This window comes from Salvelinus namaycush, chromosome 4, assembly GCF_016432855.1.
Source record: "Salvelinus namaycush isolate Seneca chromosome 4, SaNama_1.0, whole genome shotgun sequence".
Lineage (NCBI taxonomy): Eukaryota > Metazoa > Chordata > Actinopteri > Salmoniformes > Salmonidae > Salvelinus > Salvelinus namaycush.
In genome coordinates, this window is record NC_052310.1 from 168,303 (window position 1) to 186,440 (window position 18,138).

The 18,138-nt window shown below is 39.3% G+C and overlaps 1 protein-coding gene across 2 annotated transcripts in view; it reads left to right on the forward strand.

Moving 5' to 3' along the window:
* Positions 1–18,138, forward strand: part of ggps1 (geranylgeranyl diphosphate synthase 1) — a 61,887-nt gene that overhangs the window by 1,437 nt on the left and 42,312 nt on the right. For both annotated transcript variants that reach the window (XM_038990950.1, XM_038990952.1), the window contains exon 2: positions 17,799–17,902. In XM_038990950.1, the coding sequence (XP_038846878.1) occupies positions 17,827–17,902 (76 nt within the window). In that variant the 5' untranslated portion in view covers positions 17,799–17,826. The remainder of the gene's footprint in view (positions 1–17,798; positions 17,903–18,138) is intronic.

Consider the following 18,138-nt stretch of genomic DNA (forward strand, 5'->3'; position numbering starts at 1 on the left):
TAGGGTGAGGAACATGGGCTACTAACAGCTTACTACACAACATACACTTAGTATTACTTTCTTAGCTACAGTATACATATCTCCCTGGCATATTACATCATTTATGCAGCAGTATACAACATTTTTGGACTCACCTTGTGCTGTGTTCACTTGAACAGGAAGGTGGTGCAGAGGTCCTTCGTGGGCATATTTTGTCAAACTTTATCATCAGTCTGGCATTCCCTGGATTTATGGTGCTTTCAAGACAACTGGGAACTCTGGGGGGGGAAAAACAAGGTAGAATCATGACTTCAGTGATCTTAGGGTCAGAGCTCTAGAAAGAAGCCTGAGTTCCCAACTTGCAATTCCGAGTTGGATGACCGTTAAATGTATTTTTTTTCCCGAATTCCCAGTTATCTTGAACTCACTGAAGTCTGACATTTATCAGTTGTTGTGGTCCCTCAATATGGTGATAATATGGTATGGTGAGGTCCCTCAGTATGGTGATAATATGGTATGGTGAGGTCTCTCAGTATGGTGATAATATGGTATGGTGATAGTATGGTATGGTGAGGTCTCTCAGTATGGTGATAATATGGTATGGTGAGGTCTCTCAGTATGGTGATAATACAGTATGGTGACAATACAGCATGGTGATAATATGGTATGGTGAGGTCCCTCAGTATGGTGAGGTCCCTCAGTATGGTGATAATATGGTATGGTGAGGTCCCTCAGTATGGTGATAATATGGTATGGTGAGGTCCCTCAGTATGGTGATAATATGGTATGGTGATAATATGGTATGGCATGGTCTCTCAGTATGGTGATAATATGGTATGGTGATAATATGGTATGGTGATAATATGGTATGGTGATAATATGGTATGGTGAGGTCTCTCAGTAAGGTGATAATATGGTATGGCATGGTCTCTCAGTATGGTGATAATATGGTATGGTGATAATATGGTATGGTGAGGTCTCTCAGTATGGTGATAGTATGGTATGGTGAGGTCTCTCAGTATGGTGATGGCATGGTGAGGTCCCTGGTCATTCCCAGCCCTACTATGTATGGACAGTAAGTTGATATATTTTGGTAGCCTTCCCTAGACAATATTTCAGATTTCGTGGGCAGTCCATTATATTAAAATGTTTGAATTCAAACTTATTGCTGACAGGTCCACAACAATGTGTCATTGTTTTCTCTCTTTCAGAAACTGACAGTCCTTTGCCAGACACAGCATAAATTGCTGCAAAAGATGTGTGGCAGAATGTTTACAATAAATTGACCTGTAGCTTATGTAAAATATGACAGTATATGGGTAGTCTAAGGTATTGCTGTGACATCAGTGCTTATTTAATCTCAGAGTTTATAGCAAGGCAGGATATCGAAACACAATCTGTTCATAAGAAGAATATTAAACAACAATTTTGTATTTTGCATAGAAGTGTTGGCTGTACAAATTACCCTACGTTTGAAATAGTTCTGAATATACACTCAAACGTTCAGAATGAGCAGACTTTTTGTTTAAGTTTGGGGGGGGGGTCCCTGCAAAATATCCACACTTTCTGCTGGTCCACAACAAAGTGGGTTAGTTCTATAGCTAGCTAAAGTACAGATGAAAGGGGGTTAGTTGTATAGCTAGCTAAAGTACAGATGAAAGGGGGTTAGGTCTATAGCTAACTAAAGTACAGATGAAAGGGGGTTAGTTCTATAGCTAGCTAGCTAAAGTACAGATGAAAGGGGGTTAGTTCTATAGCTAACTAAAGTACAGATGAAATGGGGTTAGTTGTATAGCTAGCTAAAGTACAGATGAAATGGGGTTAGTTGTATAGCTAGCTAGCTAAAGTACAGATGAAAGGGGGTTAGTTGTATAGCTAGCTAGCTAAAGTACAGATGAAAGGGGGTTAGTTGTATAGCTAGCTGAAGTACAGATGAAAGGGGGTTAGTTGTATAGCTAGCTTGCTAAAGTACAGATGAAAGGGGGTTAGTTGTATAGCTAGCTTGCTAAAGTACAGATGAAAGGGGGTTAGTTGTATAGCTAACTAAAGTACAGATGAAAGGGGGTTAGTTGTATAGCTAGCTGAAGTACAGATGAAAGGGGGTTAGTTGTATAGCTAGCTGAAGTACAGATGAAAGGGGGTTAGTTGTATAGCTAGCTGAAGTACAGATGAAAGGGGGTTAGTTGTATAGCTAGCTAAAGTACAGATGAAAGGGGGTTAGTTGTATAGCTAGCTTGCTAAAGTACAGATGAAAGGGGGTTAGTTGTATAGCTAACTAAAGTACAGATGAAAGGGGGTTAGTTGTATAGCTAGCTAAAGTACAGATGAAAGGGGGTTAGTTGTATAGCTAACTAAAGTACAGATGAAAGGGGGTTAGTTGTATAGCTAGCTAAAGTACAGATGAAAGGGGGTTAGTTGTATAGCTAGCTAAAGTACAGATGAAAGGGGGTTAGTTGTATAGCTAGCTTGCTAAAGTACAGATGAAAGGGGGTTAGTTGTATAGCTAGCTAAAGTACAGATGAAAGGGGGTTAGTTGTATAGCTAGCTGAAGTACAGATGAAAGGGGGTTAGTTGTATAGCTAGCTAAAGTACAGATGAAAGGGGGTTAGTTGTATAGCTAGCTAAAGTACAGATGAAATGGGGTTAGTTGTATAGCTAGCTAGCTAAAGTACAGATGAAAGGGGGTTAGTTGTAAGCTAGCTAAAGTACAGATGAAAGGGGGTTAGTTGTATAGCTAGCTGAAGTACAGATGAAAGGGGGTTAGTTGTATAGCTAGCTGAAGTACAGATGAAAGGGGGTTAGTTGTATAGCTAGCTAAAGTACAGATGAAATGGGGTTAGTTGTATAGCTAGCTAGCTAAAGTACAGATGAAAGGGGGTTAGTTGTATAGCTAGCTTGCTAAAGTACAGATGAAAGGGGGTTAGTTGTATAGCTAACTAAAGTACAGATGAAAGGGGGTTAGTTGTATAGCTAGCTGAAGTACAGATGAAAGGGGGTTAGTTGTATAGCTAACTAAAGTACAGATGAAAGGGGGTTAGTTGTATAGCTAGCTGAAGTACAGATGAAAGGGGGTTAGTTGTATAGCTAGCTGAAGTACAGATGAAAGGGGGTTAGTTGTATAGCTAGCTAAAGTACAGATGAAAGGGGGTTAGTTGTATAGCTAGCTAAAGTACAGATGAAATGGGGTTAGTTGTATAGCTAGCTAAAGTACAGATGAAAGGGGGTTAGTTGTATAGCTAGCTTGCTAAAGTACAGATGAAAGGGGGTTAGTTGTATAGCTAACTAAAGTACAGATGAAAGGGGGTTAGTTGTATAGCTAGCTGAAGTACAGATGAAAGGGGGTTAGTTGTCTAGCTAGCTAAAGTACAGATGAAAGGGGTTAGTTGTATAGCTAACTAAAGTACAGATGAAAGGGGATTAGTTGTCTAGCTAGCTAAAGTACAGATGAAAGGGGGTTAGTTGTATAGCTAACTAGCTAAAGTACAGATGACAGGGGGTTAGTTCTATAGCTAGCTAACTAAAGTACAGATGAAAGGGGGTTAGTTGTATAGCTATCTAACTAAAGTACAGATGAAAGGGGGTTAGTTGTATAGCTAGCTAAAGTACAGATGAAAGGGGGTTAGTTGTATAGCTAACTAGCTAAAGTACAGATGACAGGGGGTTAGTTGTATAACTAGCTAAAGTACAGATGAAAGGGGGTTAGTTGTATAGCTAGCTAGCTAAAGTACAGATGAAAGGGGGTTAGTTGTATAGCTAGCTGAAGTACAGATGAAAGGGGGTTAGTTGTATAGCTAGCTAAAGTACAGATGAAATGGGGTTAGTTGTATAGCTAGCTAGCTAAAGTACAGATGAAAGGGGGTTAGTTGTATAGCTAGCTTGCTAAAGTACAGATGAAAGGGGGTTAGTTGTATAGCTAACTAAAGTACAGATGAAAGGGGGTTAGTTGTATAGCTAGCTGAAGTACAGATGAAAGGGGATTAGTTGTCTAGCTAGCTAAAGTACAGATGAAAGGGGGTTAGTTGTATAGCTAGCTAGCTAAAGTACAGATGAAAGGGGGTTAGTTGTATAGCTAGCTGAAGTACAGATGAAAGGGGATTAGTTGTCTAGCTAGCTAAAGTACAGATGAAAGGGGGTTAGTTGTCTAGCTAGCTAAAGTACAGATGAAAGGGGTTAGTTGTATAGCTAACTAAAGTACAGATGAAAGGGGATTAGTTGTCTAGCTAGCTAAAGTACAGATGAAAGGGGGTTAGTTGTATAGCTAGCTAAAGTACAGATGAAAGGGGGTTAGTTGTATAGCTAGCTAAATTACATATTAAAGGGGGTTAGTTGTATAGCTAGCTGAAGTACAGATGAAAGGGGGTTAGTTGTATAGCTAGCTAGCTAAAGTACAGATGAAAGGGGTTAGTTGTATAGCTAACTAAAGTACAGATGAAAGGGGGTTAGTTGTCTAGCTAGCTAAAGTACAGATGAAAGGGGTTAGTTGTATAGCTAACTAAAGTACAGATGAAAGGGGATTAGTTGTCTAGCTAGCTAAAGTACAGATGAAAGGGGGTTAGTTGTATAGCTAGCTAAATTACATATTAAAGGGGGTTAGTTGTATAGCTAGCTGAAGTACAGATGAAAGGGGGTTAGTTGTATAGCTAGCTTATCTTTTGGTTTAAACAACAAGGCAGAAATGGACACAATCTCCACGAGTTTTGTAACTTCAAATGGAATGAAGCAGAGAGGATAAGATTTTGTTTGAATTGAGGTGAAATGCATGTTATCTAGCAAGTTCCATAAAACAGTAAGGGTTTCCAGTGTCAACCCGTTCATTAATGCTAAAGAGGGTTAGCGTTCCCCCTAGGGATGGGTGGTGTACGCTTTTACTATATTCTGCTATTGATGCACGGACCGTTTTTTTTTGTTTTGTATAACGGTATTTTTAATGTTTTGGTTTGTTAACTGTCCGGTTTTATAGTTTTTTCTCTGTTTTGCTACTTGAATCCTCTCTCTCTCCTCCCTGCTGCTTGCTGCTAACCACACCAAGCCCTGCCCCCCGATCACTCAAGGAGAGAGCAGTTGCTCAACCACAGTCACGAGCACTTTTCTTTCTGTTCACTCTGCAGTTTAGTTTATTAGGATCCCCATTAGATACTGCACATACAGCAGCTTCTCCTCCCTGGGGTCCACATACAACATACAACATACAAAGTACAGAACAGTTGTAGACAAGATCACTTAAGATATTTATTTATTTCAGAGGTTATATATTTTAGAGACAACATACTATTTCCACACTATTCATATTGTTAAATGAGATCTTTAGAGAGGAGAGGCGCTGGGATACAATATGTTAGTAAATCTAAACATTATTTTTTGGCGGAGTGGCAGATCATTCCACGATGACATGACTCTATACATAACTGAGTGGCAGATCATTCCACGATGACATGACTCTATACATAACTGAGTAGCAGATCATTCCATGATGACATGACTCCATACATAACTGAGTAGCAGATCATTCCATGATGACATGACTCTATACATAACTGAGTAACAGATCATTCCATGATGACATGACTCTATACATAACTGAGTAACCTCTGGTAACAGATCATTCCATGATGACATGACTCTATACATAACTGAGTAACAGATCATTCCATGATGACATGACTCTATACATAACTGAGTAACCTCTGGTAACAGATCATTCCATGATGACATGACTCTATACATAACTGAGTAACAGATCATTCCATGATGACATGACTCTATACATAACTGAGTAACAGATCATTCCATGATGACATGACTCTATACATAACTGAGTAACCTCTGGTAACAGATCATTCCATGATGACATGACTCTATACATAACTGAGTAACAGATCATTCCATGATGACATGACTCTATACATAACTGAGTAACCTCTGGTAACAGATCATTCCATGATGACATGACTCTATACATAACTGAGTAACCTCTGGTAACAGATCATTCCATGATGACATGACTCTATACATAACTGAGTAACAGATCATTCCATGATGACATGACTCTATACATAACTGAGTAACAGATCATTCCATGATGACATGGCTCTATACATAACTGAGTAACCTCTGGTAACAGATCATTCCACGATGACATGACTCTATACATAACTGAGTAACAGATCATTCCATGATGACATGACTCCATACATAACTGAGTAACAGATCATTCCATGATGACATGACTCTATACATAACTGAGTAACAGATCATTCCATGATGACATGACTCTATACATAACTGAGTAACAGATCATTCCATGATGACATGACTCTATACATAACTGAGTAACCTCTGGTAACAGATCATTCCATGATGACATGACTCTATACATAACTGAGTAACAGATCATTCCATGATGACATGACTCTATACATAACTGAGTAACAGATCATTCCATGATGACATGACTCTATACATAACTGAGTAACAGATCATTCCATGATGACATGACTCTATACATAACTGAGTAACAGATCATTCCATGATGACATGACTCTATACATAACTGAGTAACAGATCATTCCATGATGACATGACTCTATACATAACTGAGTAACAGATCATTCCATGATGACATGACTCTATACATAACTGAGTAACAGATCATTCCATGATGACATGACTCTATACATAACTGAGTAACAGATCATTCCATGATGACATGACTCCATACATAACTGACTAACCTCTGGTAACAGATCATTCCATGATGACATGGCTCTATACATAACTGAGTAACAGATCATTCCATGATGACATGGCTCTATACATAACTGAGTAACAGATCATTCCATGATGACATGACTCTATACATAACTGAGTAACAGATCATTCCATGATGACATGACTATACATAACTGAGTAACAGATCATTCCACGATGACATGACTCTATACATAACTGAGTAACCTCTGGTAACAGATCATTCCACGATGACATGACTCTATACATAACTGAGTAACAGATCATTCCATGATGACATGACTCTATACATAACTGAGTAACAGATCATTCCATGATGACATGACTCTATACATAACTGACTAACCTCTGGTAACAGATCATTCCATGATGACATGACTCTATACATAACTGAGTAACAGATCATTCCATGATGACATGACTCTATACATAACTGACTAACCTCTGGTAACAGATCATTCCATGATGACATGACTCTATACATAACTGAGTAACAGATCATTCCATGATGACATGACTCTATACATAACTGAGTAACCTCTGGTAGCAGAGTATTCCATGATGACATGGCTCTATACATAACTGAGTAACCTCTGGTAGCAGAGTATTCCATGATGACATGGCTCTATACATAACTGAGTAACCTCTGGTAGCAGAGTATTCCATGATGACATGACTCTATACATAACTGAGTAACAGATCATTCCACGATGACATGACTCTATACATAACTGAGTAGCAGATCATTCCATGATGACATGACTCCATACATAACTGAGTAGCAGATCATTCCATGATGACATGACTATACATAACTGAGTAACAGATCATTCCATGATGACATGACTCTATACATAACTGAGTAACCTCTGGTAACAGATCATTCCATGATGACATGACTCTATACATAACTGAGTAACAGATCATTCCATGATGACATGACTATACATAACTGAGTAACAGATCATTCCATGATGACATGACTCTATACATAACTGAGTAACAGATCATTCCATGATGACATGACTCCATACATAACTGAGTAACAGATCATTCCATGATGACATGACTCCATACATAACTGAGTAACAGATCATTCCATGATGACATGACTCTATACATAACTGAGTAACCTCTGGTAACAGATCATTCCATGATGACATGACTCTATACATAACTGAGTAACCTCTGGTAACAGATCATTCCATGATGACATGACTCTATACATAACTGAGTAACCTCTGGTAACAGATCATTCCATGATGACATGACTCTATACATAACTGAGTAACAGATCATTCCACGATGACATGACTCTATACATAACTGAGTAACCTCTGGTAACAGATCATTCCATGATGACATGACTCTATACATAACTGAGTAACAGATCATTCCATGATGACATGACTATACATAACTGAGTAACAGATCATTCCATGATGACATGGCTCTATACATAACTGAGTAACCTCTGGTAACAGATCATTCCATGATGACATGGCTCTATACATAACTGAGTAACAGATCATTCCATGATGACATGACTATACATAACTGAGTAACCTCTGGTAACAGATCATTCCATGATGACATGGCTCTATACATAACTGAGTAACAGATCATTCCATGATGACATGACTATACATAACTGAGTAACAGAGCATCCCATGATGACATGACTCTATACATAACTGAGTAACCTCTGGTAACAGATCATTCCATGATGACATGACTCTATACATAACTGAGTAACAGATCATTCCATGATGACATGACTATACATAACTGAGTAACAGATCATTCCATGATGACATGACTCTATACATAACTGAGTAACAGATCATTCCATGATGACATGACTCTATACATAACTGAGTAACAGATCATTCCATGATGACATGGCTCTATACATAACTGAGTAACCTCTGGTAACAGATCATTCCACCATGACATGGCTCTATACATAACTGAGTAACAGATCATTCCACCATGACATGGCTCTATACATAACTGAGTAACAGATCATTCCATGATGACATGGCTCTATAGATAACTGAGTAACCTCTGGTAACAGATCATTCCACGATGACATGACTCTATACATAACTGAGTAACAGATCATTCCATGATGACATGACTCCATACATAACTGAGTAACCTCTGGTAACAGATCATTCCATGATGACATGACTCTATACATAACTGAGTAACAGATCATTCCATGATGACATGACTCCATACATAACTGAGTAACCTCTGGTAACAGATCATTCCATGATGACATGACTCTATACATAACTGAGTAACCTCTGGTAACAGATCATTCCATGATGACATGACTCTATACATAACTGAGTAACAGATCATTCCATGATGACATGACTCCATACATAACTGAGTAACAGATCATTCCATGATGACATGACTCTATACATAACTGAGTAACAGATCATTCCATGATGACATGACTCTATACATAACTGAGTAACAGATCATTCCATGATGACATGACTCTATACATAACTGAGTAACAGATCATTCCATGATGACATGACTCTATACATAACTGAGTAACCTCTGGTAACAGATCATTCCATGATGACATGACTCTATACATAACTGAGTAACAGATCATTCCATGATGACATGACTCTATACATAACTGAGTAACAGATCATTCCATGATGACATGACTCTATACATAACTGAGTAACAGATCATTCCATGATGACATGGCTCTATACATAACTGAGTAACCTCTGGTAACAGATCATTCCACGATGACATGACTCTATACATAACTGAGTAGCAGATCATTCCATGATGACATGACTCCATACATAACTGAGTGGCAGATCATTCCACGATGACATGACTCTATACATAACTGAGTAGCAGATCATTCCATGATGACATGACTCTATACATAACTGAGTAACAGATCATTCCATGATGACATGACTCTATACATAACTGAGTAACCTCTGGTAACAGATCATTCCATGATGACATGACTCTATACATAACTGAGTAACAGATCATTCCATGATGACATGACTCTATACATAACTGAGTAACCTCTGGTAACAGATCATTCCACGATGACATGACTCTATACATAACTGAGTAACAGATCATTCCATGATGACATGACTCTATACATAACTGAGTAACCTCTGGTAACAGATCATTCCACGATGACATGACTCTATACATAACTGAGTAACCTCTGGTAACAGATCATTCCATGATGACATGACTCTATACATAACTGAGTAACAGATCATTCCATGATGACATGACTCTATACATAACTGAGTAACAGATCATTCCATGATGACATGACTCTATACATAACTGAGTAACAGATCATTCCATGATGACATGACTCTATACATAACTGAGTAACAGATCATTCCATGATGACATGACTCTATACATAACTGAGTAACAGATCATTCCATGATGACATGACTCTATACATAACTGAGTAACAGATCATTCCATGATGACATGACTCTATACATAACTGAGTAACAGATCATTCCATGATGACATGACTCTATACATAACTGAGTAACAGATCATTCCATGATGACATGACTATACATAACTGAGTAACAGATCATTCCATGATGACATGACTCCATACATAACTGAGTAACAGATCATTCCATGATGACATGACTCTATACATAACTGAGTAACAGATCATTCCATGATGACATGACTCCATACATAACTGACTAACCTCTGGTAACAGATCATTCCATGATGACATGGCTCTATACATAACTGAGTAACAGATCATTCCATGATGACATGACTATACATAACTGAGTAACCTCTGGTAACAGATCATTCCATGATGACATGACTCTATACATAACTGAGTAACAGATCATTCCATGATGACATGACTCTATACATAACTGAGTAACAGATCATTCCATGATGACATGACTCTATACATAACTGAGTAACCTCTGGTAACAGATCATTCCACGATGACATGACTCTATACATAACTGAGTAACAGATCATTCCATGATGACATGGCTCTATACATAACTGAGTAACAGATCATTCCATGATGACATGACTCTATACATAACTGAGTAACAGATCATTCCATGATGACATGACTCTATACATAACTGAGTAACAGATCATTCCATGATGACATGGCTCTATACATAACTGAGTAACCTCTGGTAACAGATCATTCCATGATGACATGACTCTATACATAACTGAGTAACAGATCATTCCATGATGACATGACTCTATACATAACTGAGTAACCTCTGGTAACAGATCATTCCATGATGACATGACTCTATACATAACTGAGTAACAGATCATTCCATGATGACATGACTCTATACATAACTGAGTAACCTCTGGTAACAGATCATTCCATGATGACATGACTCTATACATAACTGAGTAACCTCTGGTAACAGAGCATTCCATGATGACATGACTCTATACATAACTGAGTAACAGATCATTCCATGATGACATGACTCTATACATAACTGAGTAACAGATCATTCCATGATGACATGACTCTATACATAACTGAGTAACAGATCATTCCATGATGACATGACTCTATACATAACTGAGTAACAGATCATTCCATGATGACATGACTCTATACATAACTGAGTAACAGATCATTCCATGATGACATGACTCCATACATAACTGAGTAACAGATCATTCCATGATGACATGACTCCATACATAACTGAGTAACCTCTGGTAACAGATCATTCCATGATGACATGACTCTATACATAACTGAGTAACAGATCATTCCATGATGACATGACTCTATACATAACTGAGTAACCTCTGGTAACAGATCATTCCATGATGACATGACTCTATACATAACTGAGTGGCAGATCATTCCACGATGACATGACTCTATACATAACTGAGTAGCAGATCATTCCATGATGACATGACTCTATACATAACTGAGTAACAGATCATTCCATGATGACATGACTCTATACATAACTGAGTAACAGATCATTCCATGATGACATGACTCTATACATAACTGAGTAACCTCTGGTAACAGATCATTCCACGATGACATGACTCTATACATAACTGAGTAACAGATCATTCCATGATGACATGGCTCTATACATAACTGAGTAACCTCTGGTAACAGATCATTCCATGATGACATGACTCCATACATAACTGACTAACCTCTGGTAACAGATCATTCCATGATGACATGGCTCTATACATAACTGAGTGACATGTTAAATCTGTTTTTGGTTTGGGTACTGTGAAGAAACCCATAGTGATGGGTCTGGTGGTTATGTATGTCTGGTTTGAAGTGAATGCAAATAAATAGAGTTTACAAGTGGTTAGGCCTTTTCAACACACACACACATTTCTTTAAAAGACTGAGCAGAAATCGACTACTTCTCTTAATCATGAAAGGCTATCATGCATGTTGTGTGTGTGTGCAGTTAAGGGCAAGGTGCGCTGCTCTGTTTTGAGCCAGCTGCAGCTTTGCTAGGTCTTTCTTTGCTGCACGGACAGTAATGAAGATCGGACTGGTTTTTATAACAGACATACCCCCCCCCCCCCCCCCCCCCCCATCTTCACAACAACTTTGTCAATATGACTTGACCGTGATAAAATTTGATTTGGTCAGTTATTTGTCACATACACATGGTTAGCAGATGTTAATGCGAGTGTAGTGAAATGCTTGTGCTTCTAGTTCCGACAATGCAGTAATAACCAACAAGTAATCTAACCTAACAATTCCACAACTACTACCTTATACACAGTATATACATATACATATGAGATGAGTAATGTAGGGTATGTAAACATTATATTAAGTGGCATAGTTTCAAGTGGCTAGTGATACATGTATTACATAAAGATGGCAAGATGCAGTAGATGATATCGAGTACAGTATATACATATACATATGAGACCATCCAATGTTCCTCTTAGGAGTTCGGCTTCTTCAATGTGTTCAACGGTTACACCCTTTATACACACCTCCAGTTGAGGTGTAGGTCTGAGAAGAATGTTTTGAACCAAGTACAATGCTTTGGGTTTTAGATGTATTTAAGACCAAGTTATTGGTATCCATTCTGACTGTAACTCCTTGTCAAGAGTCTGAGCTCACTGGCTGTAGGTGCTGATGTGTAGAGTGTGCAAACATAGTAATTTTAGCTTCTTCTAAGACAAGTGGCAAATCATTTTGTAAGAATGGAGAAGAGTAACGTCCCAAGGGAACTGCCCTGAGGGATACCGCACTGTACATACTGTACCAGTCAAATTTGGACACCTACTTATACCAGGGTTTTTCTTAATTTTTTTAAACTATTTTTTACGTTGTGGAATAATAGTGAAGACCTCAACTATGAAATAACACATATGGAATCATGTAGTAACCAAAAAAATGTTAAACAAATCAAAATATATTTGAGATTCTTCAAAGTAGCCACCCTTTGCATTGATGACAGCTTTGCACACTCTTTGGCATTCTCTCAACTGGCTTTGAGGTAGTCACCTGGAATGCATTTCAATTAACAGGTGTGTCTTGTTAAAAGTTAATTTGTGGAATTTCTTTCCTTCATAATTCATTTCCAACCACCGTGTCTTTGTGAGACGCAGAGTAGATGAACGGATGATGTCCCCATGTGTGGTTCCCACCGTGAAGCATGGAGGAGGTGTGTTGGTGTGGGGGTGCTTTGCTGGTGACACTGTCAGTGATCTATTTAGAATTCAATGCACACTTAACCAGCATGGTTACCACAGCATTCTGCAGCGATACGTCATCCCATCTGGTTTGGGCTTAGTGGGACTATCATTTGTTTTTCAACAGGACAATGACCCAACACACCTCCAGGCTGTGTAAGGGCTATTTGACCAAGAAGGAGAGTGATGGAGTGCTACATCAGATGACCTGGCCTCCACAATTACCCGACCTCAACCCAATTGAGATGGTTTGGGATGAGTTGGACCGCAGAGTGAAGGAAAAGCAGCCAACAAGTGCTCAGCATATGTGGGAACTCCTTCAAGACTGTTGGAAAAGCATTCCAGGTGAAGCTGGTTGAGAGAATGCCAAGAGTGTGCAAAGCTGTCATCAAGGCAAAGGGTGGTTACTTTGAAGAATCTAGAATACATTTTGATTTGTTTAACACTTTTTTTGGTTACTACATGATTCCAGATGTGTTATTTCATAGTTTTGATGTCTTGACTATTATTCAACGATGTAGAAAATAGTAAAAATAAAGAAATTCAGGAATGAGTAGTTGTGTCCACACTTTTGACTGGTACTGTAGCTGATGTTGGAGATGCCTCCATTGACGAATACTCTGATCTATTGAATAAGTAACTCACCCACCATGTGATGGCAGGTCATGTAAAGCCATAACAAGTTCATTTTTTTTCAATAACAATATATGAACCTCAAACGCTACACTGAAAACTAACAATACAGCAATACTGAACAAAAATATGAACTCAACATGCAAAGAATTCTAAGACTTTACTGAGTTACAGTTCATATAAGGAAATCGGTCAGTTAAATGATTAGGCCCAAATCTGTCTTTCACATGAATGGGAAACGATATGCATCTGTTGTTCACAGATATTATAATATTTTTCTTTTTTTAAACGATAGGGGTGTGGATCAGAAAACCAGTCAGTATCTGGTTTCACCACCATTTGCCTTTTGCAGCGCAACATCAAATTGTGTAACGTTGTCCCATTCCTCTTCAATGGCTCTGTCAAGTTGCTGTATATTGGCGGGAACTGGAACATGCTGTCATACACATGGATCCAGAGCATCCCAGACATGCTCAATGGGTGACATGTCTGGTGAGTGTGCAGGTAATGGAAGAACTGGGACATTTTCAGCTTCCAGGAGTTGTGTACAGATCCTTGTGACATGGGGCCGTGCATTATTATGCTGAAACACGAGGTGATGGCGGCGGATGAATGGCACGACAATGGGCCTTAGGATCTCGTCATGGTATCTCTCTGCATTCAAATCACCATCGATAAAATGCAATCGCTTTTGTTGTACGTAGCTTATGCCTGCCCATTCCATAACCCCACCGCCACCATGGGGCACTCTGTTCACAACGTTGACATCAGCAAACCGCTCACCCACACGACTCCATACGCGTGGTCTGCGATTGTGAGGCCGGTTGGATGTACTGTCAAATTCTCTAAAACCATGTTGGTGGCTTATGGTAGAGAGATGAGCATTCAATTCTCTGGCAACATTTCTGCCAATTGCAAGCTTCCTGAAAACATGAGACATCTGTAGTGTTGTGTGACAAATTTTAGTGGCCTTTTATTGTCGCCAGCACAAAGTGCACCTGTGTAATGATCATGTTGTTTAAACAGCTTCTTGATATTCCACACCTGTCAGGTGGATGAATCATCTTGGCAAATGAGAAATGCTCACTAACAGGGATGTAAACAAATTTGTGCCCAAAATTTGAGAGATTTTCTGGTATCTTTTATTTCAGCTCATGAAACATGGGACCAACACTTTACATGTTGCGTTTTTCATATTTTTGTGGTTTATTTTTACTCTGACATGCCACGACCCACCATTAGCATATTTTGACAACACTGTTTGTAAGCTTTCAAACTCAATGTTTTGTCTTTTCCAGACATGGAGGTCATGGTGGGGTATGCGTAATGGGTCTACTTTGAGCACCTTTTACCTCCTGAATGTTTTGGCAAAAAAGTCACTTTCTTACCCCTTCCGCGGCTTTTGTGGAGCGATGGGTAACGACGCTTCGTGGGCGACCGTTGTTGATGTGTGCAGAGGGTCCCTGGTTCGCGCCCGGGTCGGGGCGAGGGGACGTACTAAAGTTATACTGTTACATTGGCCTTCCATGGGCAAACATGTACGGAAAGCAAATTTTTTTGTTTGTTTAAATCGTAAGGGATACTGTCAAAGTGACTGGTGTGTAAATCCTTTTGAATTCAGTCACTCAATTAGCCATGCTAGCTAACAATGTTTATATTGGGAAGTTAGACTAGCCAGCTATCTAAACTCGTAGTAATCATGAACGTATACTGACTCGGCAAGAAGGGCACATGCCCACGGGCCTTGACCTCCAGGGTTCCCCCATTTTTGATTTTGTTATTCACTCTGTCAACTTTTTTTTCAGTCACTTTGGCACATGTTGTAGATATAAGTGGTATATTTTCAAACAAAATTCTGAACTGATAACACTGGTAATGCCCCCTATCTTATGTTCAAAACTTTTTTGGGGATTTCACATCTTTCACCCCTGAAGCACTACAGGAATATGGCTCTGAACATAAACAGTAACACCTCCGCCGTAGGAATTCCTGTCGCTTCTGTAGATGTATTGTTACTACTGTATCATCAAAGGAATTGTCTCAGAGATGGTCAATATATGAATGTTATCTGATGTAAGCAAGTCTTTGATTTCATTAACCTTATTTCTAAGGCTACATACAGTGGACAAAACATTAGGAACACTTTCCTGATATTGTGTTGAACCCACTATTGAACCCACTAATGAACCCACTAATGAACTCCCTCAGTCTTTTCAACTTTTCTTTTCCCTCCAATCTTCCTCTCTTAACCAATTACGCAACTCCTTCTGAAAATATTCAACTTTTCCAAGCCAAAATCTATTTTTAGCCTCCTCGAGAGACATGCTAAGCCCTCAGTCTCTCTGACATGTCAACTCTGTGACCTTTTTTTAATATAGACAGGTGTTTCTTTCATGGCCAAGCAATTGGATTGGCCACAGGTGGACTCCAAGTTGTAGTGACATCTCAAGGATGATCAAATTTAAATTTGATGCACCTGAGCTCAATTTGTCATAGCAAAGGGATGGGAATAGTTATGAAAATGAGATGTTTCTAATTTTGTCATTATAGGGTGAGAGAATTATATTTAATTCATTTTGAAATTAGGCTGTAACAACAATTCTAGAATAAGTCAAGGGGTATGAATGCACTGTACATGTGAAAATTGCACCAAAAGTATTTACTTTAAAAAAAATCTCCAACCCATCTAAAAAAATTAATAAATACAGAATTGCAGGACATTAGCTGGAAAACTACAGAAATAATATACATGTCCCTTGGCAAAATGTGTAGAATTGCAGGAAATTAACATTAAAACTGTTCTCTGCCATCAAGAGGGGGGGCCACTAAAATATTTTGCCTCCATCACAGCTCTATCCTGGCTTCCTGAACTCACTAGGGACTTCATCTCATATTAATCGTGTCCGTCTGACAGGTTTTTTTTGTTGTTGTTTTAAAATCTCTGAATTATTTTAGATGACTTTGATCGAGTTGGCTATAAATCGATATCTGAATGTTCTGGAGTGACAACCACTCCCTCCTGCTGCGCTACGATGTACTGACTGCAGGCATGTCAGTGGCTGTGACGTAGGGTTCACATAGGAGTTGACGGACAGTCGGAAGAGCGAATGAAATGGTAGGAGGGACATCCCACCTTCAAGTGGTGTCAGATTTTCACATCCTACGCCACACAGGCGTGCGGTAGGACCTAGGGTGTCCACACAGGCGTGCGGTAGGACCTAGGGTGTCCACACAGGCGTGCGGTAGGACCTAGGGTGTCCACACAGGCGTGCGGTAGGACCTAGGGTGTCCACACAGGCGTGCGGTAGGACCTAGGGTGTCCACACAGGCGTGCGGTAGGACCTAGGGTGTCCACACAGGCGTGCGGTAGGACCTAGGGTGTCCACACAGGCGCGCGGTAGGACCTAGGGTGTCCACACAGGCGTGCGGTAGGACCACAGATTTTATAAGTGAACATGTTGGTCTAAGGTTTTAGGAACTTTTAGGAACCCTAAGTAGTGCACACGTTTTGACCAGGGACAAAGGTAGTGCACTATGTGTACGGGATAGGGGGCCATTTACCACAGAGTACTTTCTTTTTTTTTTGTGTGATTTTATTTTTATTTATTTTTTATTATATATATATATATATTATTTTTTTTTATTATTGTTTATTTCTTAGTTCACATTCTCTACTCCTGCAGGTTCATTGATTGGTGGAAACCGCAAGTGATGGATGGAGACATGGATTCAGCAGGGCCGGAGAGGATTCTGCTGGAACCCTACAAGTACCTGCTACAGCTGCCAGGTACACGTATGCACACACACACACATACACACACACACTATGTAGCTGCTAGGTGTACACACACACACACTATGTAGCTGCTAGGTGTACACACACACACACACACTATGTAGCTGCCAGGTACACGTATGCACACACACACACATACGCGCGCACTGTGTAGCTGCTAGGTGTACACACACACACACACACACACACTGTATAGCTGCCAGGTACACATATGCACACACACACAC